The sequence below is a fragment of the Enoplosus armatus genome, chromosome 5 (genome assembly GCF_043641665.1).
Source record: "Enoplosus armatus isolate fEnoArm2 chromosome 5, fEnoArm2.hap1, whole genome shotgun sequence".
Taxonomy (NCBI): domain Eukaryota; kingdom Metazoa; phylum Chordata; class Actinopteri; order Centrarchiformes; family Enoplosidae; genus Enoplosus; species Enoplosus armatus.
The window spans coordinates 7,796,747-7,824,553 of record NC_092184.1 but is presented as its reverse complement, the minus strand read 5'-3'; the positions used below and the strand labels follow the sequence as shown (position 1 = coordinate 7,824,553).

Below are 27,807 nucleotides of genomic sequence, written 5' to 3'. Positions count from 1 at the left end.
TATCATATTAATTACACTAAAGAATGTATTCATTGATTAATGACATGCAAGGAACCTTATAACATTGAGCACAGTGCACACATTTTACCAGCTGTCTTGTGGGTAAAGGCATCGGTGCACAAAATGAGTCCTGATTGATTTGGCGACACATTTGGTTACCACCTTGAGCAGCTTCTTTGTCAGAAATACAACAGAAGAGCATCTGTTAATCTGTTAACATCACAGCCAAACTAACACACATAAGTCAGTGTAATAATTTCCTCAAAACAGCAGGGCACAGTAAAGTTGGTTACTGAGAAGTTGGAAGTGTGCAGCTCACTGTGGCTGCTCCTTCCATTACTCCCTTGCAATATTTAATAAAATAATTGTTTTTGAGTGATAAAAACATTGTGCTTCCTGTGGCTGCCTCTTAATAAAAGCCACCTCGTCTTTCGCCATTTGAAGGCTTTTAATGTGAAGCAGCAGCAGTAGGAAATGCTGAGTTTGTGTTAGCAGTAGGTTAGTACAGCTCTGATACGGCTGCAGGAGAGTGAACAGTGAACATGGAGGCTGACATCAATGAGATCAAATTAAAAACAGTAACGCTGGATTACATGCTACATTGCTTTCTGTGAATCCCTCATGCATAAGCAATTTGTATCCAACGCGGGAATGGTGGACTCCACCACTAACAATGGAAATTACTACATAGAGAGATAATTACAGAATGTAAATACATTGAATGGCTACTGCTGAAATATGCAAACGCTAAGTAGTATCAAAAACAGGGTTTGATTCCATGCAAAATATCTTATAGCAGCCATGTAATGTTAAATCCTAAAATCGAATTTTTCCTGCTGTTATTTTATCTTTTTTTTTTGGCACTGCACAGGCCTGCCTTTTCAGGTGTGGTTGCTCGTACATTTCCCTCCCTCTTTCGGATGATCTTCCGAGCCCAAAAGGGAATGTCTTACATTAAGCCGGCCCATTCAGGCACATACCCACTCCAATTCCCTGGCCACCAAAATTCTCTCCAGCTTAGTGGCAGCCTTTTCTCCCTGTCCTCTTTGGCCTTTTGAATGATAACCTTGAATGGTATTGTCTCGGGGCATGAAGGAGAGTAAAGAAATTCCTTGGTTCTTGACAGAGAGCAGGAAGGCTTGACAAAAGGCATCAGCACTCCCTAACTCAGAGAATGTGGGGCATATGAAAAGGGGGCAGTTTTTCATTCAGGTAAAAAGCGTTGACAGAAAAAGGATGGGGAACAATAGAGCAGCTTTGATGGAATAAAGCACTCTGTGTGCTTTTTAAAGCACTGAAAATGCAATTTCAAAAGTGAGCTCAACTATGATGATGAAATCTGAGGCAAGGATAAGCAGAAGAAAGTTCACTATATTAGAGCAGATTTGTGGATTGAACACTGATATATGGGACTGATTGTATTTGGTTAGTCCATTTAACTGAACTCTTTCCCAGTTCATAGAATAGCCTTTCAGAGAAGCCATTAGGTCTGAGATAGTCATTCAGATAACTACTGCATGGAGATCAATTGAAACTTGATTTGTGAATAAGTTGTCTGACCTCTTAGATTCTGCACTGTGTGCTCTCTCTGATCTCTTCCTCTTCCTCTTCATCTCCTCCGCCAGAGAAGACTATCAGGCATCAGCTGGCTGCCATAGCAACTGAAACAAGACTCAAAATGGGCTACGGTTTTACAAACAGTGGTTTGTGGCAAAAAGCAGCAGAGTAAACAAACATACCTCCCAGGCCTGTGTTGATGGAGCAGCACTTGAACCTCTCCTGATCCCCCAGAAAGCTGAGGGCATCTTTAAGTTTGACCTGAGGGAGCAGCCGATTCTGCTAAAGGGAAACTAGTTATTTTGATTCTTAATAACCTCCGTGGAAGGCACACACAGAGTGTCTGTGGATGCTGGTGATGGCAGATTTTCTCACATTTATGATCTTTTCTTGCCATGTAGTTGCTTTGTGGCTGCAGTAACAGCCTTCTGGTGACTTTCACTACTATCCTCGTGGCAGCTTAGTGGAGTACTGCAATGTTTTCATCATGAGACGCCCATCTGCTCACAGAAAAATGAGCCGCCTGTTGAAGTTGATCACGTTGAAAGAGAAGAAAATCTTTCTGTGGTTTGGGGAAAGGAATGAGATTCACAAAAGACCATTGTTGGCACCAATATGGGTTTTTTAATTTTGGGTGAAGTCATTTGGGCATTTGCGCTCCAGGCCAGAATGTTGCTACACTACCACAATATGTAATATAATGCACCTTTGCACTTGGTTGGTGTGTTTAAATGGCAGGGTGCACAGCAGTTCTTACAATAGCAAACGCACAAAATAAAGATATTCATTCATTCATTTACCACCGTGCCAATTGGATAGCTTAGCTTAGCCGCTAAACTTTTGGAGTGTTGTCACCAATTCGGCACTACAAGCTTTACTTAGAAGTGACTCTGAATTCACTGAAGGTTTCTTTATTTTTTGGCACAATGATTTCAACATTTATAAAGTCTAAATGCACCACTTTGTCTGCATGCAGTGAAATGCTGTTTATTATTCTTTGGGCATTCTATAATACTGTATATTTATATCTTTTCTAATGTTTTTCATTTTACATAACATTCAAGAGTTGAATTTGTCAATTTTCTATTGCAGTGTTCTCATTTGACTTTTGCTCTTCTATCTCTATTTTCTGCTACAGCAAACCGATTTTCCCAAGGGGATCATTAAGTTCTCGCTTATCTTATGAAGTCTAGCATGTGGTTTAGTGCTTGTGATTGTAGTGTGCCCGCTAGCTCAGTGGTTCTGAAGCCGGGGGCCAGGACGCCAGATTTAGGTCAAGAAATTTGAGGGAATTCACAAAATGATTTATGGAAAACAATACATTATATAATACAAAGTGTGTTCGTATGCAGCCTGTGGTGGGAGGTTATGAGAAGGCATTGTCTCAATTTAAGAGGTCACAGGGCAAAAGGTTTGAGAGGCGCTGCTGTAGCTGACAACCACATGCTAAATGACACAAATCCCCAACTGTCTGTTTGTGCAGATCGGGGCGCATCTGTGTCAGCTTAGGAAGTAAGAAGGACAGGAAGTATCAGTCTACAACAGCACGCATGGAGAATCAGAGCCTGAGGTAGTTGCTTTTCACAAGTCCACACATCTTTCCAGCAGCTTGCCTCATAAACATTATGTGAAAGAACATTTTTCTTTCTTGGTAATCTTTCTCCCACATCCCAGTCACCAGCCTCCCTACCTCTAGTTCTCAATAACCCACATACTGAGTGTGGAGGATGGGATTTGATGGAATTAACTATAGTGGGGAAAAAATAATATAAATAAAAGCCAAAAGAGAAATGTAGGACCATATATGATACGGAATTGAATTACACCTTGGCAATGTGTATATATTTGTATTCATCTGCTCCCACTGTGATTTGTGTTTTGCTGTATCTGTCTCAATAGTGTCATGGTGACATGTGAGCGCTCACATTGATTTCACTCATTGCAGTGTTGCAGGCTCAGTGAGTTTATCCCCAAAAACAACAGAAAACACTGACAGTTCACCCATAAACCTTTGATTTTTTGGTGGTTACACAATGGAACTGAGCTCTTGTCTTTGTTGTGGCAATTATTTCCCTCCTGTCTGTAGTCTTAAAGTGATTTTCAGCGTTCCATGTCATCATCATCGTCTGACCTGATGTGGAAACTATGCACTTAAGTCATTCTTCTCCGTGAGCTGCCTGCTACAGAGCAGCAGCTCTTTTTTTGATCATTTTAACAAATGTGTCAATCAAAGAGTGATTGAGAATCCCCATAAATCTTGATTTTTCCAAGTGAAAACGTTGCAGTTAGAAGGATAGAATAACAATGTCTTTGGGAGACAAAGCCACATTCTGCCCTGCGCTATTTTTTTTCCCCTTCCTTGTGCTGCAAGGAAATTCAATTTGATTACATGCTGCTGTATCTTACACTTGAAAGAGAATTTTTGATATTGTTAAATATTAATCATGAATACATTATCATGCTTGCATGCTTTATAGTCTTTACTGTTACAAATTTGAATCAAAACATATTCGATAATATTATATAACTGAGAATTTTTTAATGACTGTGTGTTTGCTCACTTGCTTCTAAATGCATTTTTGTACCTTGTAGAATAGCGGCTTTTTGTGTTCATCAGGGGTCCACAGTGGTTGCTTATACAGGGATTTACATCAAATGCTGAACTGCTCAGCTAAAGGTAGTAATTTGAGGTCTGAAGCAGAAACTCGTCTGAGGTTCTCTTAAGGGTCTGAAGAAGAAACGGCTGAGTTGTTACGTATGACAATCCCTGGATCCCCTCTGATCCTGAGCTGTAATGACACAGACTTGGTTAGAGCCTTTTTATATCCCTTCATTCTCATCAACATGCCAGAGTCTCACTGAATTGATTTTCTACCACAGGTGCCATAATCAGCTGGTCTATTTTCTCCCAGAACGGAGCCGATGACATTCGCCGTCCTTTTCGCTGCAACTGGGGAAAACACAGATGTCTTCTTCACTTTTCCTACTCCACCTCTGACGTTAGCTGTTTTGTCTGGCCCATCTGCATTAGCATGTGGATTAATTCCTGCTTGTTATCTGGCCTAGATGTAATAAGGCAGTCCTGGATGGCAGGGGTAATCAGGTTGGAAGCCAGAGCTTTCTTCCCTTCCCTTCCTCTGCTGCCATCCGCACATCCCAAAACTGATAGCAGGGCAGACACATCGGAGGGGATTAAGCTAATGTGATGGCAGAGCCACCTACCAGGGGCCCCCACAGGGTAATTTCAAGAGACAGGGCTTGGCATCCAGGGAATAACTTGTCAAGACCTGGCTGCAGGCTAATATTGAGGATATTAATCCTTAATGTAATGGCCTTGACTAGATTTAACTCTTGTCTCTGTGTGCAGCTTTAAGCGCAGTCATAAGTCTCTTTAATCACTGACATAAAGCAGTCCCTCAAGGATTTTCCAGAGTTTTACAGTAATTATTGCGTACCAAAAATGCTAGTTTTTTTCGCCGTTGCCTCTGTGAGAAATTGCCAAGCTATTTGCATATGTTAGTTGTTCATTTGCAGCGGTTTTATGAGCTGCTGGCAGAGGGACGCTTTGTTTTGTTGCAGTAAAAATGTGATGAAGTGTTAAAATCACTATGCGTGTCATTTTTCAAAGCGATGTGAGGCTTGTTCCGAGGTAAAAGCGCTGGAACAGGTAAGCGCTGCCTCCCTGTCAGTATTTGCTGGAAACGGTTGATAAGGTGAAAAAAAAAAACACAGAGGGAGAGGTCACACACATCACTGTATTGGAGACTCGTTGTCTTTCTGATCATTTTAATTAAAACATAAACCAAAGAATGAGTGAGAGTTTGAAATCATTTCACCTTGCTGGACATCTGAATGCAACAAAGAAAAAAAACAACACTCTGCTTTGCATTTTTCTTCCTCATTAATGAAAAGATTATTGAATTATTAAAACCCACAGAGGCGAGGTCTCGCTAAAACAATGCAGACTTTCCTCGAGCAGCTGAGCGAACACCTTGATGGTGTGAGCTTGTCCTTGTGCAGTGGGTGTCTTGTCAGCCTCCAGCCATGTTTTGTGATTTTTTTTTTTTTTAACCCCCAGTGACCAGCCAAGTTGTAGCGATTCCTTCATCACTGACACTCTCTTTCTCTCACTCCTGTTCTCAGGTCTGCTCATAGGATCTGGCTGCGCACTCTATCCATTGGGATGGGACAGCGAGGAAGTACAACAGACCTGCAACAACAGTTCAGATCAGTTTCAACTAGGTAAGACGTCTATCAGGCACACACACACACACACACACACACACACACACACACACACACACACACACACCTACAGCCTTACTCACTGATGCTTGACTGTGTAAATTTGTCTTGTGTTCGCTGAATGTTCTGGTTCCAGGACAGATAAATCTATGAAAAAGTTAGAAATTGAAAACAGACTTTTATATCTGGCCCTTGACATTCTGTCATATACAGAAGAGACACGGTCCCTTGGTATTTAAAATGTATGATAAAAAGTCAACAGAATCTCCAGTTGCTGTCGATTTCTGAAGTGTTTTATAGCTATAAATATGTGCTGAGAATAAGCAGGAGCCCAGTTTGTGTTCTGTATTCTGCTGGCTCTGTCAGGACTATCTCAGGCAGTAATATGCTACTGTATCAGACACTAGGCAGGTGGAAAAGCTATTCATACTGCAGCTGCTCTTTTATTTGATGCTAATCAAATAGCGTTTGATTTTTTGGCTTAATGTACACAGAACAGAAATTAATTTGCTGTAATCGTAATATTTTGATTAAATGTCAAAGGTTGATTTTTTTTTTTTGATGAAGCTGTTGAGCTCATAACTTATGTAATCAGGTGGCACCGGGTACACTTAAATTTGCTATCTCTTTCAATTTACATCAATGTCCAGCATGCTCGAGCTTTACTTTTAATTTTTTTTTTTAAAAGAAGCTATTTTTTTCCACTTTCTTCCTCACACAGTAAGAAACACAGAGCTTCTATTTATTAATTAAACTGGATTACTATAATATCTGTTAACAGCTGAGCGAGAAGGTGTGGCTTGTTCCAAAACAACTAGTCGGGTGTCCCCGGAAGAGTGCGATTTTCATTGCACTTCATAGTACGAAAGTATTAGATAAAATAAACAGCCTCGCCAGTGTCGGGTCTAAAAACATTTAAAAAATGATCCCAAGAGAGCTGTTAAATACAAGGCAGTAGGGTCACAAAAATCAACCTGGTTCATCCTAACCCCATGAAATATGTTGTGTTCAAAGTTGACATTTTGACCTGCGTCCAAAATTAAAAAGTTCAACCTTTTGGAAGCACGAATGTAGTCATTGCAATCTGCCCATTTGATTTTGGTATTTGTTGTGTACAAATATGGAGATGGTATTATGGTACAAACCATGAATAGCCACTGCATATTTCCAAGAAATGTAACCATTCGTTTTTGCCACAAATCAATGAAGTGTTACTCATGGGGAAGGTTTTGACCTGCCAGTGGCACCAGAGCACCACTAGACAATGAATACTGATATCACATTTCATGACAATCTGGTCAGTAGATATATTACTCTGGATGGATAAATGAACAAACTCACTGAGGGACCAACCAACATCGCCTTCCTTCCCAACCATCACCAACAAGGCAACAGTGTTGTATGTTCTATTGTTATGAAGTTAAGAAATACAAGTTGACTTTGTAAATATTTTAAACATTTTCAGTACAGATTACAACTGCTTCTGCGTCAGAAGATAGATGTGACTGTTCTAGCAGCATTTAAATCTAAACAATGTCCATATAATTCTGACTGATTGAAATTCCTGAACATATCATCTTCATTATGGACATTTTGGACCATGTCAGCGGAAGTAATTATGTTGGATATCAAGTTTTAATTCTGTGATTCCCCTCTTTGAAAGAACAGGCTCTTGGTACATATAGATTATTGTTAACAAGTGTGTTTGCATCCGTGTGTTGTTCAGTGCCTCAGGAATATTAGATTTGCTTGTTAATGACGACCGCTCCATCATTATTTCCGTTTTACCTCATTCCTGGTAGCACTGTGATGTTCTCCCACGAGAACCATGGATTTCACGCAAATGATGAGTACTTTGAATCTCTCCTTCATTGACTCGTTCATTAATCATGAAGAGAGCAGACAGCGCTTTAGTAATTCAAAGGTAACTTTGAATGTAGCTGCAGGATACATTAATTGCATGTATGTTCAATATGAAAAAGTTATCTCCGAAGTCCACAGACTGAATGCATAACTTCGACCTGTCATGAAATATTCCCACATAATGTTAATACATAAACTACATACACATTTAAAAATGTTTTCAAGTATAACTCTGACACAGAGAAATAAGGATTTTCAGTTTTGGCTATTGAATCAGGTTTCGACAGTGAGAAGACAGCTGATATGATTTGTTAATGAGACTCCTCCTCCTCCCACCCGGCTGGTAATTAGATAACTATATTCAATATATTCTCCCAAAATGTGACGTCTACAATGAGAAGTATGGATGGTCATCACAACATTTTCCAAATTTAGAATCAGATGTAGGTCATATCTGTGTTTTATAATGCACATAATTTCCTCTGAGGATTATAGAAGATGCGTCTAAAGGAGGCACTTTATGTTTTAATTTGTGTAAGCTTCTGGCTTTTGGCTCCGTTTCAGCGTTTTCCGCCACGGGTGTGCTTTCTAAAAGTCTGTATTGTGAGAGTGCATTTGCCACATACCAGACTGTCTCTTTGCAAATGAAGTTAAACTATGTTCAGTGCATTTGTTTTAACAGTGCTAACTCTTTTTCACAAGAGGAAGGGAAATGTTGTGGCTTCAACAAAAATGTTAAGTAGTTCACAACATTTTTTGCTCTTAACACTAAAGTGTAAAACGTTGGATGTAAGGCAAGAATAGAGCGTGCAGTGTTCTTATGGTACAGTTCACACAAATAGATTATGTGTTTCAAATGAACACATGTATTTTAAATGAGACACAGTTGACCTAAAACTTATATTATCAGTTGGCTGTAACCTTCACAATCCTGACTACATTCCAGTCTTGCTCATTAATACAAAGTGCAGATACAACTAGAAGATCAAACTTCCATGAATATTCCTACAACATGCTGCTATGGCCAGAAACACTGTTCCTAGCACTCTAGTTTCCAAATTAAATTGGTTCTTTAATTCTGCAAACAAACACTTAACATCATGGAATCGTGAAAGAACCTTCTTATGACCACATGCATGTGTAATGGTGGACACACCTGGATCATCCTTCCTTATTCATTTATACACCATGGTCCAGTGAGAGTTTTAGCTCTTTTGGACGGGCTCTATGTGTACACAGGACAATAACAGTAGAGATTATACCATCGTATATAACTTATAGTGACATCAGAAACAACAAAAAGAGTACAGGGTAAAATCAGTCTTTAATCACTTAAATATAAACATTACAGATACAGGACTTGAATAGAGACAATTTTTTATCCTCCAGCAGTTTATTTGATCTCAATGCAGTAAACAGTTTTAAACTTGAGTTCTTCTATAGAAGATGTAGAAGTGATGTGAAGGCTCTATGAATGTGGAGTAAACAGTTTGGGTCTCTTCTAACACTTAGACATTCTGGTTAAATCAAAATCAAATCAGTTGTTCCCTGGCCAACGGCTTGTCTGTCCAAATTTCACTGAAATCCATTCATGTGTTTTGTGGAGATATCCTGCTGACAGACAGCGTGAAAAAATATCATTCTGAAACCGTCTGCTTTCCTCTGCAGGTTCCTGCCAGATCGGCTGGGCGTATTACTGCACAGGGGCAGGGGCGGCGGCTGCCATGCTGCTGTGCACCTGGCTGTCCTGTTTCGCGGGGAAGAAGCAGAAGCAGTACCCGTACTGAAGAGAGCATCAGAGAGACGGGGACAGGCGGAGACCTCAGGCGGCACGACGAAAGGGAGAGGACTCTTGACTGTGGACTCACACCAGTACAGCACATCAGGCACCAAAGACACCAAGTCATTATGGTGCTCTGCACATCATGGGACACTACTCATCTGACAACTGCAGGGACTGTTTCATAATGCAGCACACACACATGGCTTTGAAAACTGGTTCTTCTCTTAAAAGCTGTTCGTAAATGAAAAATGTATGGACCAATGCTATTTGTAAAATTGTCACATGACTATTTCTTTAACGAAAAGAGTATTCTCTGTTTTTTTGTCTTCCTCCTCTTCAGTCATTGATGTTTATGTGATAGTGTGCCCTGTGATGAAGAGAAAAGTAATATTGCTTCATTGTTACGTGAAGTGTTTCTGTCTCCTCTTCATGTCTCATCCTTGCCTTAAACACAAACCGAAATGCAATAATCCCTATAACGTAAAGCAATCCAACACTGGCTGCCTGCTTCCTCAACTCAGCCTTTTCAGATTCCAAAAATCGGAGCATAGTTTATTTAACACATTCATAAAATATATATACGTTGTGTATGATAATGTATTTTATCATAATAGCACACATGTTTTGTATTCACTCTTCAAATTATTCTTCGTCATTATTTTTGTTTTGTAAATAAATGTTTATTGAAATTCTGGATTGAGAATGTTATTTCAGTCACAGAGCACGCCCCGAGGTGAACTGAACAGGCCTCCACTCACATTCCTAAAAAGCTTTTCCCATGACCTCTTGATCTCAGTAGTGTTCACTACATGTGGGAGTCCTTTTTTTCCCCACAATCGATAAAGAGGATAAGGACGGGCAGTGCTGTGAATTTAACGTTTCCCTGTTATTGATGAGGTAAATCCCGTGACCTCTAGTCAGATTATTTGCCTTTTGATCAGGTTACTCAGCTTCAAAGCTTCCTCGTCTTACAGACAAAGCCTGAGATGCAATCATACGCTGGGACACTGAGTAGCCATGCATCCATCAGCTTAATGTCAAAGGGTGTCTCATAGTTCCTCAACCTACCTACATAGTGTGAATAACAATAATGGTAACCTTTTCATAGCAATTACCACAGCTGTATGTGACATCAGAGGCGCGAGCTGCACCCTGCTTTTCAGTTACTATTTTTAGTTATTTGTTCCTCGCCGTTTTTCCTCCTTTGATTAACAAACAACACTTCAGAGATTCATCCAAACCCAAGTGTACAAAGTCAGCTCATTTACAATGCAGCTGTTCTCCATGTATTTGGCCCTCATTAGCATGCCCATTTTCTCACAATGCTCGGCATCCCCCAGATAATGGCAACCCCCCTCCCCCTCCTCCTCCTCCTCCTCCTCCTCTCCATCCTCACTTGAGAAATCTCTCTCAGCACTCGCTCTGTTTAATATGTTAGCATGGCTCCTCTGCATTCGGCTCTCTCTCTGATCTGCAGTGCTGATTGATATCACCAACGATTGTTACAAAGTGTCAACCAGATGCCTCATCAGCAGAGGCTGACACATTGGGGTCAAGTTGGAGTGTTCTCTCCTTTATATCAGTACCCGTACTTGACACTGACAGGGAGTGCACCATGCAATCTGAGGTCGTATACTCGTAGGCGGCTGATTGTCTTAAAACATGCAAAATGTGTGGTAACGAAAGTACAGCTGCTCTCATCAGCTGCTGAGTAAAAGGAATACTACCACTGTGGTAACCGATGTGAATTTAAGATGACCAGAGATGGTGTTATCTGCGAGCACAAGTATCATTTTTTAATACTGTGACGACCACACACTGATTTATACTCACCTCCATTGTATTGGGCAAGAGGCAGAAATCTACAGGGTTTGAGCGTTTGATACAAAGAAAGATACATTTTGGGTGGATTATCACATTAATGGGTAAAGAACCAAGAAACAAATGCAAATTGTCTATCTGTCTATTTGAAAAGGTGTCACCTTTCATTCATTGCTTTAACATTTATGGTTCTGGAAGACCAGCAGGTACCAACAGGCGCAGACCAAAATGCATCTGGACACGACAACCAATCTGAGCAACGAAGCATGTGACGTAGCAGTGGGCTGCTAGGCTAGGTAGCTAGTTCCAACATCCAATTCATATGGCATGGCATATGACATATGGTTCAACATAATACACAGACGTTTGGCATGACATGATTTTAGAAGCCAACACTTACCATTTCTGCGTAACGTTCGTTTAATTCTGGTGCGATAGCGGGTTCAATACGTTCCACATCAGAGGCAGCCATCTTGATTGTTTATGAAAATGCCTCAATATGGGGCGCTTAAACCTGCACCATATTAGATAAACGGTTGTGATTGGCCCGACGTGAATCAGGCCGGATGGAAATCTGTCTGAACAGGAGGGGGGCCAGACGCATATAAAACATGAACTCGCAGATCCGCCTGGTATCCAGGCTAATCTGGATTAGCTCTTAACAGAGCCATAGTATAGTTTGTTCAACTACAACCATGCTAACTCTAAGTTAGCAAGGGTGCTTGTGCTGGATCCTCAAAGTAGCCCACATGTAAATGTTCTTTTTTTATTTCTCAGTTAATTTTCTCTAACCTTAAAGGAAAATGCCACAAGAGGAAGAAAATAAAGCGAAATCAACAAACACAATCATACCACTGAGGGAATTATGCTGAATTTTGCAGCGTCTTTTTTAATATTGTTGCAGTGGGGATTGTTTAAGGGAAAAAGCACTGAATCACCTTTAGAGAGTTCAACCTTGGCAGCAAGTTAGATACTTCTACATCAATTAATTCTTTCTAATTAATTTTTCCCCCCACAGTACCATAGCGAGATAATTACTGCCCTTAAGAGCAACTCTGCTTAAAAAAGGTTTCGTGCTACCATAACACCAATCTCCATAAATATATTGCATAATTGATATTGCTGCAGGATAGCGAGATAGTGAGCCATGACTGCAATCATACAGAACCTGTATGGCAAAATAGTGGTCTGTCACCCTCGTCACCCCTCAGCAGCAGTTGTTTTGTTGTGCATAGGTGAATCTACTGGCAATGGAGTAAATAATAATAACATGAAAAAGCAGAACTACAAATACGAAAGTATCTGCAGCACAATAACTAAGACAGTTACACAGGTGTTTCACATCAACCAGAATGCAAACAATCAGGGTGCCCAGACAGTGGAGTTGTTTAGGCCAAAATCTTACTGATTTAGAAAAAAATCCATCCCACATATTTTCTTCTTTGTTTCCTACTGTGAACAAATCCCTGCTGTACTTAGAGGAACTTCCAATTAACTGTGTATGTCTGCTTTCAGAGACAATTATGGTCTTCATATGGACAGGGAAATAAAGGGAATTCATGATAACATACACCAGACAAACTGCATCAGCAAAGAGGATCAGAGGCTGTTACTCAAAGCTCACAGACAGGGGTATACGGATTACAACTCTGGGTTCATTGGTTCACATACAAGAATACAGAGAGGCTGCGGTAAGCAGGGCTTCTAAATTAGCAGTTTGTTTGAACTCGGAAAAGTTAATCCACATACTGAGAGGGCATATTTGAGTAGGAAAAAATGCCAGAGTCTCTTCAATATTGATAGTGCCACTGTTTACCTTTTAAAGGCCACACACACCCACATAGGCATTTCTATTTCTGGCTGATTACACACCTCTGCTCAGGTTCAAAGTAGGCAGAGCTATGCTGGGAATTACATGAAGTCACTGGACTCCAGCAAAGGCCTTTTTACACACAGCAGACATTTTGATTTGTCATAGTAGGAAAAGCAAAGGTGATATTGATAACAATAACGATGGCTCAGTTCTATTCAAGTGTCCCAGTAAGTGAGAGAGCATGCACAATACCAGGACCCTGAAACCAAATGGAATTCAGCCATCATTCGTTTTATTATTTACACCTGTGCTTGTACTACTGTGACATGTCAAACTGTCTAATGTGGAAGAAAAGGCATATGATGAAGGTGTCATTTGTCCCACCCTAACAAGACAGTCTGTGAGATGTCAATCAAGCGTAGTCTGCACATGCTCACACAGGTGTAATCAGCCAGAATAATTAAAATCACCTGTATGGGTTTAATATGGGGCCTGAAAGGTTATCCAACATACTTACACCTATTTTATAATCATTTATCATTAATTTAAAATCACACAGGACATAAGAGAGACATACTTCTGTGTTGAGCATGTTGCACATCTGGCCACACCCAATTAGATGTCTCAGTAGCTGTTTTCTGTTTACTTTCAAAAGCAAATTCAACCCACCTCCTCTGACATCAGTAATGAAGTAAACCTGTGGGCTATATTTCTGGACCACTTCATTAATAACAAATGGCACATTTTCATGAAGGAGAAGTAACAGACATCCAAATCCCAAATGGCCTCCACGTTCCCTCACTCCTCCTCTGTACCACTTCATTCCATCATCTCCTCAGAGTTAGTTCCTGGTAAGAGAAGAGTGGCACTGAGGGATGGGAGGAAAGAAACAGGAGTGAAAAAAGCTTTGGTATCCTCCCACAGATGTGTTCCTTGTGTGCAGTTAACATCAATGAAAAGCTGTAGGATGCAGGCTGCATCGCCTTTCAAGCTACTTCAGTTAAAGTTCACACTCAGGGAGCAGCATCATTTTTCCAAGCTCGGGTGAGACCTGGCTACAGCAACTTTATAGGTCCTAAAGACCAAAAGAACCGCCTCACAAATTTCCAGCGAACTGAAATCATACCTCTGGGCACAGTCTCAAAGAAAGAAAAAACATTGTGAGCTTGTCAAAGCTTGCAGAGATGACACAGTTTCCATTCAATGCTGAATGGAGTACCTGAATGGAGTTCTGTGGCACTATTTAAAGTAAAAAAAATCAAAATTCACAGTCTTCTCCTTACTCAGGGAACACAAACCCTATAGAGGTCGAACATAACAGACAACCAACAGAGTGCGAGTATTTCACATCCCTATGGAAGATACTGTAATGTGAGATATATGCAGAGAAGATGCAACAGCAGCATTCTCTGAGCTCCTATCTAAAAATTGTCACAACACTGAGGTACTGTTGAGTGTAATCAACAACTGCTATCAACCCTCTGCAGTACAGAAGCCTCCCAGGAGAAACATGCTGTTTCTTTCATCCTTCACCAAAGGTTCGTGAGCAATGGATTCCAAAACTGCTGCTGTTATAATGCTGTTTCAAATAGTTTTAAACATATTTTACTGTCATGTTTTTAAAGAGGTGTTAGTCATATGAAGTGCATCACCTGTCCCCAAAAAGTTGTCCTGGCTGAGCTCTTCCAGGAGGTCTTTGATAAAGTTAATCCCAGCGTCTTATCAGTCATAAACAGCTCTCTGGCCACTAGTATTTATCCAGTCTCAAGCCAACAGTAGTTTAGCTCCTATTTAAGAATCCAGCCTTGATCCCTTAATCCTCAGTAACTATAGACCTAACTTTAAACTGCTGTTTTTGTCAAGTTCATTTGAGCCAACTGACACTGATATTTAGAAATTCTACATTTTAGTGACTTATTAAACCAAGACAGCCCTCCACAAAAATCTTTGTTTAACTGCAGATGAAGATCACTCCACAACGTTGTCAAAAATGTATCTGTAATTGAAGGGTTCAAAGCTGCAATATGTTTCATAATAACATTGAATCAAATGTGCAATGTTGAAAATATCAACACAGGCTCTGCAAACAAGCTGTGATGAAGCCTATCCAGCACTAAAACACAAAGTTAACAAGCTGGTGAAAGAAGTTGAAAATCATTCACAGAGCTAGATGTTTTACAGTGGAGACCAAAACACCCTTTCAAAAGTCCCCAGTTGTAAAATACTAAATGTTCTGCGGGATTGGTACCCTGAGTTTCTGAAGTAACTTCCTCCTTTTTGTGTCCATGTGACATTTTCCTCTGGTATTTCTGTGGCACTCGGAGACTCTACCACAGGACTGTACCACGGGTTCTGCGGTCCACTGTGGTATTTTCCACATGTGGTGCAATCCTGTGGTAAATGTCCCAAAATACGGCACAAGTCTCTGAGAAGTAACAAGTCACTGGAATGGCACCCCTAGAAAATATCACATGAATACAGAAAGTAAGTTGTGGCACATCCGATACCAGGCTGTAATGTAAAGGCTGGCTGTGTGTCTGCCTCCTAGTGGCCAAATTTGATTAATGCAGCTTTAAGGTACTTCCGAGGTATGAAAAAATCTTTTTTTATCCTCAGCTAACCCAGAAAGTCATTCATTGTTTCATATAATCTTGTTAGGACTGTTGTAACTCTCTTTCCACACTGTCAAAAATGTGTGTCTTGCATTTACATGTTGATTTCAGTTTTTGTTTCGGATTTGTTCAAATTATAGGCTTATTCTCCCACTCGTGTCTATTTTGTAAACTGTTAGAGAAACAGTACATATTACGTTTCACCTCATCATCCCTCAAATGATCCGTCTTGAAGAGAAGCCACACACAACAACATCCAGCCACACACAGGTCCAGACTTACTGTCTGACTTGAACATTATGAGGTAACTGATAATCATATTGTTTTTTCTTCCACTTCCTGTAGGTCTGATATGTGCTGTTAAGCTCTCTGAAACTGCTGTAGAAGCTCTCACCCACTAACAACCAGGATGGTGATGTCCTCCTGTTAGTGCATGATAAATCAGGCAGGTGTCCTCTGTATTCGTAAACTGTAACTGTTGTCTTCAAAAAAAAAAAAGAAGAAAGAAAGAAAAGGCAGCCTGATCTGTCTGCAAAGCCTGTAAAGGATAAACAGATAAACAGCACTGAAGACCATGAACTGAAAAAGAGGGACAAGGTGACAGTATCCAAGATAATTATCTGGGGATCAACATATACTCTCGGGTTAAGAACAGTGATAAAACCTCTGTCACGCTGCTCAAATGGACCTTAAAGTTTAGATAAACTTTGGAGCGTCCCACAAAGTGACCTTCACCATCCACAAAGCAGCTTCACTGACACGACACAATATATTAAATGTTTTGTTTCTTTGATGTCCGTCTTTAATACAGCACATACACATATTTTGTTTCAGTTAATTTATTCCTTCTACTTGAATCGCCGATCAATCTTAAGATGTGAGCCGCGATCCAGTGGTTTGGAATCAGGCTACAGCTTTAATGTTTCCTCTATGAGACGGTTTATTATATCATTGGCAAATTCTTGCTCTTCATCATTTTCTGTTTTCATTATCTAATTTCTCACAGGGCGCACATTAGAAGATTTAACACTGCCTCCTTATACACTAAAATATGTCACCTGGGAAATAAGTAGCAGTATATTGCAATCTTGTAAACCTACATATTATTTTTTTATATTTAACTACTAAGTATTATATTTTTTTCTGGTTTTTAATTGGTCTCTGGATTTAAATATTCTCCTTTTCCGGCAGTGGCCTTCCAACCATCCCCATGAAGGACCATTTGATGGCTTTTAATTTAATGTAAGTTTCTCTTAGAAATTAGATCTTCAATGTTATGTTAGAAGAGATGTATTTCACTGTTATCCTCAAGCGTAAAAAATGTAAAATGAAGCTTAAAAATGACAGATTTTATGACTTGGGAAATGTTCTGTGGAAACATTTTGACATCACAGAAAGTTTCTCCTTTGGCCCTTGACCCTGTTCTTTGGTCCCTCACATCTCATGGCCCCTGGAGTTTGAGAGTTACCGAGTTGCCATGTGAACGAGGCATACTTTCAAGAACATGATTGAAGTCCTGAATGTATTATATAGAAGTGATGGTGTCTTTAAAACTGGCTTAATTCAACCGAATATCAATGAATAAGTCTTAGAAATCTCAATGACCCACATAGGGGCCCGACCCCAGGATTGAGAAACCTCTACACTAGAGGCTCTTAATGTCATTCAGTTTGAATTCATATTGCCCCACAGCTGCTTCATGTCAGTCATTTGTCATTTTTGAAGCAGCACAAACTAGAGAAGTGTCACAGCATCTGACTGATACCATATGTTGTGAATCTGCATTTTAATGGTCTCTCACCACCACAAACACCTACAGCAATGCCCATTCTTGTAGAAACACGATCTTCATCTCACCCCTGTCATCTCACAAATGACATATTTTCTTTCATATAAGCTCTCTAATTAATGATTAGATAGTTGGCCAGGCGAAGGATCCTCACTTATGAACTGAGCAGAGCGGACTCAAACTAACAGCCGAACACCATCAAGGGCCCAGCTGCTATTGGGGGTTCAAAACGTGACATGATAGTTTAGATACCAGACACAGAACATGCCTTCACTCTCAGTTTATTCAGGTTTCATTTGTAGCACAGGGTTTGCTGATCCTTAAATACGGGAACATGTAAAATCAAACTGTATGAAGGTCTTTTCATTAACAAAATATTTTTTATATTTTTAAATATGTTTTATTTGTCTCTGTACTTGTGATTTTACCTTATGAAAATCACCAGCTGGAGGCGAGTTGACCCACTTTCTGATTTAGCTCTACATTGGTATTAAATTCTATAATGTGAAGAGCTCATTGCAGTCTTGTCTTAAGGAGTAGTTCACCCAACCTTTCTGAAAATACAGTCATCACTCATTTGTCAGAAGAAGCTCTACTGAGGTTTGTGCAGGGCTTCTTCCCAAATGAAGTTAATCGAGACATCTTTTTAGAGCTCCAAGAAAAGCAAAAATTGTCCATTGCATTTCCCCAAACAGCTTGTGCAACATAATCCAGGAGCTGTAGACAAAATGTTGCCCACTGCCCAATATTTACCTCATTATTGCCTTTATTTTCCTTCTGTTGATAGGTTCAACCGGAGCACTGCCAAAGAGCAAAAGACAGGAGGTAATGAGGCAAATATTAGACATTCGGACCCACTATGTAACCATTATGGTAATGGAGCACTTGGTTTATGCTGCGCAAGATGTTAGGGGGCTTCTGCTAGACATTAAAGGACCACACCAGTGTGTTTTCAAATATCAACTACTTCAACAACTTTTAATGACAAAACACATACACTTTCACATTCACATTTCACACATAACAATATAGGTTATCACGTTATAACGTGAAACGTTTCATGTTAAAACGTGATAAATACTATATTGTTATAATGAGAAGAGTTTCTTGTTATAACGTGATTGTACAATTGTATGTCGAAATAATGTGAAAAGTATCTTGTTATAACGATAAACTTTACTGATCCGTCCACTATTGTCATAGTGCCAGGGCCGGTTTTTGCTATGGGCAATGTGGGCGACCGCCCAGGGCGCAATCTATGTGAGTCTCAAAAAAACAAAACAAAAAAAAATGCTAGACTGATGCCAGGCCACACAACACAAACTGCTTCCAAATAAATTGTATTTCATAATTAACATAGACCCATATGCCTACACGTAATTGATTGGGTTATGTGAAAAATGTAAAAAAAAAAAAAAAATCATCTACGTAAATTTGTTTACGTCACGTGACTCCGGACTCCGGTTGATTGACGGGTGAACTGACGGTGTTGGCAAAAGGTAATGCGAAAGGTCATGTTATGATGTCGAGTCTTAAATGAAGATCATGGATCAAAGTAAAAGACCAAAGAAGTCATCAGGTGCCCAGTTTAGAAAAAGAAGAAAAGAAGAAGAGGAGAAACGGGCAAAAGAAAAAGGTGTGCAGATTTCTATGAGTGATGTGAGTGACAGTAGGCTATAGGCTATTTATTAGCCTCTTGCTAATATGTTGCTAGGCCACAGAAGACGACTGTATTTGGTATTTAGTTTTGCTGAACTAGCAACTATTAGAATTGAGGCATCATGTCATGCAACTAATTTCCCCCATAGGCAACCTAGTCTAGTTTGTGTTTGCAACACAACAAGTGCAAATTCTTTTTTTTATGCTCCATAGAGTTGCCTTTTTTTTTGCTTTCTTCAGGGATTTTTCAAGCATGTGCAATTTATATACTGTATTTTATTTATTGATCTTGTTTTTTCTTTGTTCTAGTTACGTTTTTGTATTTAAGATTATATGTAATAAAATAATACAAATAATATAATATATTGTTGTGTTGGTGGCGGGGTTTGGGGGTAAGTCCTTTTTTTGTGGGGCCGGGACATATATTTCCCTATAAACTGGAAATATATGTCGTATTTCTAAATTTAAAGAAAGATTCAGGTTTATTTTATTTACTCGATGAACTTTGTTCCATTTTAGGGTTTCTTTTGCAGTAACTACAGACACAGAGTTCCTTAACTTCAACTTTCCTCGCAACAAAGTTGAAAGATGTTTTTACCTGAAAGGTGCTCTTCAATCAAAACCAATTAAATTTATTTAAAATGTTGACCGCCCGAACAGGGACTTGAACCCTGGACCCTCAGATTAAAAGTCTGATGCTCTACCGACTGAGCTATCCGGGCTCTTGTGCAGCACACGAGTGGGTTCTGTAAAAAAAAGCTATGTAGTACCTTTGAATCATCATGATACATTTTTTTCTTCTTCTCTGAGTCACCTGTTCAATTTCTCTGGGAGTGGATTAGGTCAGGAGGCGCGCGTGGGGGACCCGCACCCGCATTGTCCAAACTCTAACTTTCATAATTACACTTTAATCTTTTGGACAAGTCGAACAGGAAAGACAGACATGGCAGAAAAAAACAGCAACGTTACGAAGAGAGCCTATAGTGTAGACATAATAACATTACATAATGGATTAAAAAAACACATGCAAACAATAAAAAAGAGAAAATGGCAAAGATGTATTATATAAGCACTTGAAAACAGAAAACTCCAGTATGGTTTATGTTGCAGAAGATGTTAGGGGGATTCTGCAGTGTGTTTTCAGCTCCTTCAAATGTGGAGTGATGTAAAGAACACTTAGTTTGTAGTAAACTGGCTAAAGCATTCACAAGAAGTGCTTGTTTAATTCCTGTTAGAATGACTTGGTTCACTTAAGTCGTTTAAATCATTGATTCTTGTGTCAAAGTAATTTAGAGATCTATTTCACTGATATATTATGTTACTACCGCAATTTCTTTTATGAAGTGAAGGATGTTTCTTACCACTGAGGAACAGTTTAGCATGGAGTTTAACTACAATCCACAGCGTTTAAGTTACTTAAAACTTCAACCGCCCGAACAGGGACTTGAACCCTGGACCCTCAGATTAAAAGTCTGATGCTCTACCGACTGAGCTATCCGGGCTCTGAGTTCATGGTCACGTGGGTTTCCTAGTTAAATCACGTGGTATATCGAACCAAGAGAATATTACTTATTAGGTTATTTTTTTCTGCAGAGGCATGAAAGGACACATTTTATCTCCAGACCTGTGTCGCGCATTACTTTTCGTTCATGGCCAACATTTTACCTTGGACTCATATTCCCCCCACTCATACTTGATTGATTAGCACAGTCTCACGGTCTATGGTGATCAGTAGTTATGTCAGAAAAAGCATCTCGTATGTAACGTCAAGATCAACTCCTCGGCAGATTTAGTAGGTCACTTTCTCTGTCAGTGGATTAGGTCCGGGACCCGTACTGGTCTGTCCAAACTCTTACTTTTATAATTATAATGTAATCTTTTGAACAGGAAAGACTGCCATGCAGCAACATTATGAACAGAGCCTACAGTGTAGACATAATAACATTACATAATGGATTAAAATACACATGCATAAAATAAAAGACGGAACGGTGAAAGCGTATTATATAAGCAAAAAAACAGAATACCTCAATCTGAAACCATTACACTACTGGGACAAATGATTAATTAATTAATTAATTAATTAGTATAATTTTTATGGTCGTTGTAGATAACGTCTATGAGTCTCAATGTAGGATTTAGAGATTATGATCTACCGCCATCTGGCGACAACACCGCGCGGTACAGGTGTGCGTCGCTCTACGTCAGACAATAATAAGGAAGTAGCGGCCAAACAAACAGCACGAGTCCAGGTAGATGATTTTTTGTTGTTGTGTGCATTAGGCTTTTAATACACCTTGTAAATATCTAAAGACTAACACAAAAGCATCTTACATTAAAGTGCCGCCTCCACCGGCCCAGTCCGCTACATTAGTTGGTGGTCACTCTTTGTGGTTTATAAAGGAGCTTCATGGAGAGATACTCACTCCAGAGAGTCATCGGTGAAGGGTCTTTCGGTCGTGCTTTGTTAGTCTGGTGTAAAAGCAGTCAGGAGAAGTATGTGCTCAAGGAAATCCAGCTGCCAAAGGTATGTGCAAACGAAGGTAGTGATGTAACTGTACATACTGAAGCTTTATCCTCACCTGAGTAGTGGAACGGGTCAATGCAGCAACCATATTACTAATAGTGAATTAAACATGAAGAGATGTATGACTCGCACCACCCTGTAAACTACACTGCTGCATACCATATTCGAATCCAGGCCAGGGATACTGCCTTACAGCCTGGGGTCGGATATGGAAATTTCGCACTGTGCTGTTAATAACCCACCAGATTGTTTGCCTACACGGAGACGTGGAGGCTGTTTGTTTCGCATAATAGAGAATGTGTTCATGCTCGTATTTGCATTTTTATAGAATCAGTCCAAATTGGAGAATTCGAGGAGGGAAGCCGCCCTGCTGTCCAGAATGAAACATCCGAACATTGTGGCCTTCAGGGAGGCTTTTGAAGGTATTCACACATGTAACGCTCCCTTTCAAAGCTATTACAAGACATTTTGGACTCTCCCGACATACAGCTGATTGTGTTTGTTCAGCTGATGACCTCCTGTGTATCGTTATGGAATACTGCAATGGAGGAGACCTGCTCCAGAGGATCCGGCAACAGAAAACGAAGCACTTCTGTATTGATGATGTAGGCCTCGACTAACTGCAACTATTCTCACACCTTTATGTTACTGTTTTTGTTCCCCTTTTTAAATTTTGTTTCTTGAAATCTTTTTTTTTTTCCTCCAGATCTTGAGGTGGTTTGCGCAAATGTGTTCTGCCGCACAGCATATCCATGATAAACGGGTTTTGCACAGAGATCTGAAGTCCAAGGTACAGTAGTCTCTAAACATTACAGTTTATAAGCAGTATACATGTTAATATATTTTATGTTGTGTCTAAAATTTGTTAAATTTGTTGTTGTACATAAAACAGCCATTATGAACTCGGATCAGATTTTCTTTATGCTTGCTCTCTGAATCTGAACAAGAAACTGATAATTTAGTTTATTGGTTGGATGCATGTTGATAGAATCTCATCAGTGTGAGCGCTGTGGAGTGAAATGAGCAATGATTAAATTGCTGATCGAGATAAGATCTCAACATTATCTCCCGCTAACGCATAATATCATCATTTTGCCACGGATGGCTGCTCTTATTTTTGCTTCATGTTAAGTCATCACTTCTTTTTCATTTCCGTACCCAGAACATTTTCCTGACAGATAATGGGACAATCAAGCTCGGGGACTTTGGCTCAGCGTGTATTCTGAACAGGTACAGAAAGAGAAAGGCAACATGTTAAAGCTTTCCTTTTTTTCAGTTAATACTCAGCACTTGATTTGCTGCTGTTACTGTCACTTTTTTCCTTTGTAATTGTTGTGCAGCTCAAAGGCCTACGCTCACACATATGTTGGGACACCTTATTATGTGGCTCCAGAAATCTGGGACAACGCACCATACAACAATAAGAGGTATGTTATCATGTTTGTTTGGCTGGTTCTTCCATTTTATATGATATATATATACATATATAAGATCAAATGTACATAAAGTGAAACCTTAATGACTTTGGATCAATGTTCATGTGGGGAAATTGGATCAGTGCAACAAGAGGCATTAATTGGATAAAGCAAAGAATGTATACCTCCAAAATATAGAAGAATAACATAAGAGATCATAAAAATCTAAAATGTGCTACAGGGGGACATACAGATATACAGACAGTGTCCAGGCCTATGTAGGTGCATTGAGGAAGACTGTACACATCAGTATATTTATATTTACCATACATCTGCTTATAAGATATCTACATAATGTGCACATAATGAATGTTATGTACATGAACCCTTGGACGGAGTGACCAGTACAATATTTATCCCCATGAGGGAAAGTTACATCACAACAGGCCAGAGATACACAGGAACAGGATACAAATTGTATTCTATGATATTCCAGACGTGACATAGTAGATACAATATGTAATGTATCTATTTTGAATATTACTTTGGAGGTATACAGACTGTGTACCACGTTGCTCAAATGTATAGAACATACAGAAATGCTGCATATGCTCTGTTTTGTTCACATTATTATTGCACAGTTAAGCGCACAAACAGTTTTCAAAACCCCCTCATTAGTACTTTAAAGTGAAATTCTGATATCTGAGATGTGACTGTCATTGGCCAAACAGATTGTTTACTTCAGTGAACTACAAACAAATCCCATGGTCTTATCTAAATGTCCATGTTTGCTTTGAGGTTCAATTCCAGGCTTGATTTTCCATCAACTTAGCTTGTGAACGCACAGTGATTTTCATTAGACAGTCTTGGATGTGCTAATAAATGCACCAACAAAGAGGAGTTTTCAAAACAGTCTGTGAGCAGTTCTCAGCTCAGCAGTGGTTATGTAACTCATGCGTGGGCTTACCAGTCTTGTATCTTTTCGACTGTGCCAGTACATGACGAATGTCTGGTGTGAATGAATAACCATCTCTATGTCTGTGTGTTCTGCAGTGATGTGTGGTCTCTGGGCTGCGTTCTCTACGAGCTCTGCACCCTGCGACACCCGGTATTTACCCTCCCTCCTCTCTCTGTGTAGCACGGGTTTGACTGTGGGCCTCTCTCCAAATATTGTCAATGAATCATTGTATAAAACAGTTCTGCTGTCTCTTTACTGCGCATTGTGGAATGATGGAGGCCCAGTGTCTTCAGCTGAGTTAGATTAGCTGCTGTGTATTTTTTGTGGCTCAGATGTAGCGGCGTGGTTTGTTGGCCCGCAGATCCTCACACCTCGTTCTTGTGTCCAGTTCCAGGCATCCAGCTGGAAGAGCCTCATTCTTAAGGTGTGTCGGGGTGCGTACCCTCCCCTCCCCAGTCACCTGCCCTACGACCTGCAGTATTTGGTCAAGCAGATGTTTAAAACAAACCCAAAAGACAGGCCGTCCCTGCGCACCATCCTGACCTCTCATCGGGTTTCCAGACTCCTGCGTACACATCTACCCTCCCAGGTAAAAACACAGTCGCCACCTGGGCACTTAAAAGGTTGAGCTTCCTGCAGGGTGACAGTCACTCAAGCAGTTGAACCTGAAGGGATTTTATGGCTGCCCATCCATCATAACAACATACTGTCACAACATGGTGTCAAAGTGAGAATTTAAACTCTTATGCAACTTCCCTAGCTGTGGTGACCTTATGTGGAATCTGACCTTTGACAAGCTGCTGTTAGTTCAGATGGCCGCGGAGCCCGTGTTATGTGTTTGATTTACTGCATTGCTTTGAATCTCTTACAGGCGATAGAGACGGAGGAACAGGGGAGGCGTGCGGGTCGATGGAACAGAGAGGAGGGAACGAAGGTGGCTAATCTTCTGGGAGAAAGGAGTTTAATTAAAACATCAACATTTGAAGGTGGAGTCAAAGTTAACAATGCCATCATATATTCTGGGAGAACCACATCACTGTGTTATATTTTTTTATTCCTTTCCTTCAGACTATATAAAACACAATGAAAGTTTTGATAAGCTACTCAACACAGCCATACATGTGTCATCGGAGATGTTTCTATGATACTTTCAGGTATTTTCTTTTATTTATAAGAAAAATAAAGGAAGGAGGAACAGGCACTAAAAGTACAAATAAAGATGATTGTTGTTGAAAATGAAACAGCTGTTTATGACCATGAGTACCTCTTCATTGCTCTCTGCTAGAACATTGCTTGAAGAAAGAGAGGTTCCCAAATCTTCTACATTTTCCTTTGTTTTTGATTATTATTGTTTAATGTTTTCCCTTCTTGCTCTTTGGGTTTTCGTGCATGCACCCTCTAAAGATTAGAAAACAATAAATATAACAAATGAATGAATCCTATGTCACCATTTACCTCAGGCGTGGAGTCACCTGAGGCCCACTGTAAAAGCAGAGAGCCGGGTCCTCGAAAGCAGTGGGCTGCTGAGCCGTCGGACTCTGTGCTGCAGATGTTGGCCAATGCCAGCCTCGTCTCATCTGACAGCATGGCGTCAACCGGCCAGACCCTCACAGGCTCTGCTCATGGAAGTATGATGACAGTAGCAGTTTTTGCTTCCTCATTCGTACAAAATTCAAAGTGTGGAGAATGAAATACAGTATCAGAGTGTGTCGGTTTCATCCTTGTTTTTCCAGATGTGTCGGAGGAGCCAGAGGAGAGGAGGCAGAGGAGACGATGGGAGAGGGGTCCTCCTGAGAGGCTTCTGAGCCTGTTGGAGAAGGCCCAGCTGAGTAGAGCCTTCAGCACCTTTTTAATCAACAGAGGAGGTTCGTTGATATCTGAATACTTTGCTGTAGCACACAATTAACCTAATGTGGACGTTTTTGTTAAATGAGTCAGTGTAGTGGACAATATCCATGGTCCTCTGTGGTGTTGTGGTTTCCATATTCAGGCGACGACCCTCTGGTGGGACCCCTCTCCCAGCCGCAGGGTGACGACACTGACGGCCCTGAGCCGGAAGTGGCCGTAGATGAAGACCGGCTGCTGCCTCGCTCTGATGACGAGGACACGTGAGTAACCCTGACTTATTGCTGCATTTAACTTTTATATTACCAAGGAAGAGCATATTTTATCTAATCTGACGGGTCACACAGTATATCAGCAGGACAAAAAGGGAAATACCTGCAGCTTTCCGGTTTTATTCGGACATCCTGATGAAGTCCGTAATAGAGTTTTAGGTCATTAGCACTGGTTTTGCACGGTGTAGCCCTGTATGTACATATCTTGTAAAGACGCTAAGGGCTAATGACAAAATGTGTATGGGGCGGGAATGATATGATACTCAAATTTTCTTCTTCTTAACAAAAAAAAAAATAATAATAATACTGTTTTGTAACTCACTTTTTTGAGGGTCCAAAGCAAAGAGTATGGGCTGTAAAGCAAATTATAACAAAACAGAAATCATAGCACCTGGCATAATAAACATTATTCACATTAAAATGAATGTGTAAGCGTGTTGTATGAATCTCTGTTGAATGTATGGAATGTATTGTTTCTGTATAATTTGTATATGTGACCTCTAATATGAAAGCAAAGTTAAAATGTATTGTACTGTTGGTCCTCTCTTCACAGAGACTTTGAGGAAGAATCTCCATGTGGCTGGATAGATGAAGTTGAGAAAATGTGTTCAGAATATTCCCTCTGAGCCTACACAATCACAAGGCTGCCATTATTAAGCTTTACACTGACACTAACTAAAAGTCGTGTGATGAAGACCAGGTATTGGACAAATTTTGGACTAATCTTATGTCCAAGTTTTACAAAAACCCAGTAAAGCTCAGACAGTGAGACAGTAGGTTTTTTATATTGTATGTTTTAGTGAACTTGATCACACTGCTGCAACAAAACACTACATTTGAGATTAATATTGTTCAACTTGTTGTCATAAAACCTTTTTTACATGAAGATGTTTTATGTGTGTGTGTGTGTGTGTGTGTGTGTGTGCTCGGTCTCATTTGATTTGAACATCTCCTGTGTACTGTTCAGGTTACCAGTGATTACATTCCCAGTAGATGGAGGCCATCTGGAAGCTCCTGTTTGGCTTGTCGGGGAAGCAGGAAATATTATACTCAGAGCAGCTGGGTCTCCATGGGGTCACTCCATTTTGAGCCCGCCTGTCTATTTCCTCTGCAATATCAAAAGTAGACTAAACATGTTCAGTCATTGGTATTCTTTGTCTTTTATTCTCTAGGTGAGACACGAACAAACCATACATGTGGACTCTGTAGCTGTTATTTTTAATTTGCTGTGATCACAATGGTGCAGACACAGAGAGATGACAGTGCCTGTCTGTCCTACAGTAAAGGTTGATTATGTACCACTAGGTGGAGTTGAGATCACTGATGTGAACCTTCTGTAATGGTTAGGAATGAGAAAAGCTAGATTGTGGTTCAGATATAATTAAAGCTTTGTTGAAATCCTTGTGATTTTAAGAATCAGATGTAGTCAGATAAATCTGGGAGTTCTCGCCCTGAATATATGAGAATTTAAGGGACTATGTTGTTGGTCATTGGAGCAAAAAGACATTTAATATAAGAACAAGTAGAGCTCGTTACCCTCTTTGTTTTGCCAAATTTAAAGCTCACCAGTGTGGAACAAAAGTGGACAATAGCTTAACCACATGTTTGGCTAGAGTAAAACAAAAACCAAGCCTCGCCCATGACAGTT

At 40.1% G+C, this 27,807-nt stretch overlaps 2 protein-coding genes and 2 non-coding genes across 4 annotated transcripts in view; 2 read left to right on the top strand and 2 right to left on the bottom strand.

Annotated features, from left to right (window-relative positions):
• Positions 1 to 10,094, top strand: part of LOC139285679 (LHFPL tetraspan subfamily member 6 protein) — a 41,345-nt gene extending 31,251 nt beyond the window's left edge. Inside the window, exons 3-4 of the mRNA XM_070906295.1 lie at positions 5,701 to 5,799; positions 9,334 to 10,094. Of these exons, the coding sequence (XP_070762396.1) occupies positions 5,701 to 5,799; positions 9,334 to 9,452 (218 nt within the window). The 3' untranslated portion in view covers positions 9,453 to 10,094. The remainder of the gene's footprint in view (positions 1 to 5,700; positions 5,800 to 9,333) is intronic.
• A 9,697-nt stretch (positions 10,095 to 19,791) lies between these two features.
• trnak-uuu (transfer RNA lysine (anticodon UUU)) lies at positions 19,792 to 19,864 on the bottom strand. Its single transcript has one exon. It is a non-coding gene; the product is annotated as a tRNA-Lys (tRNA).
• Positions 19,865 to 20,571: 707 nt separating this feature from the next.
• trnak-uuu (transfer RNA lysine (anticodon UUU)) lies at positions 20,572 to 20,644 on the bottom strand. The gene has a single exon. It is a non-coding gene; the product is annotated as a tRNA-Lys (tRNA).
• Positions 20,645 to 21,552: 908 nt separating this feature from the next.
• On the top strand, positions 21,553 to 27,015 carry nek3 (NIMA related kinase 3). Its single transcript, XM_070906217.1, has 13 exons — positions 21,553 to 21,669; positions 21,998 to 22,091; positions 22,177 to 22,274; positions 22,376 to 22,459; positions 22,832 to 22,899; positions 23,010 to 23,096; positions 24,138 to 24,192; positions 24,431 to 24,631; positions 24,914 to 25,028; positions 25,503 to 25,670; positions 25,776 to 25,907; positions 26,033 to 26,150; positions 26,713 to 27,015. Exons 1-13 carry the CDS (start codon positions 21,553 to 21,555, stop codon positions 26,783 to 26,785), a joined length of 1,410 nt encoding a protein of 469 aa, XP_070762318.1. The 3' UTR covers positions 26,786 to 27,015.
• The last annotated feature ends 792 nt before the right edge of the window (positions 27,016 to 27,807 follow it).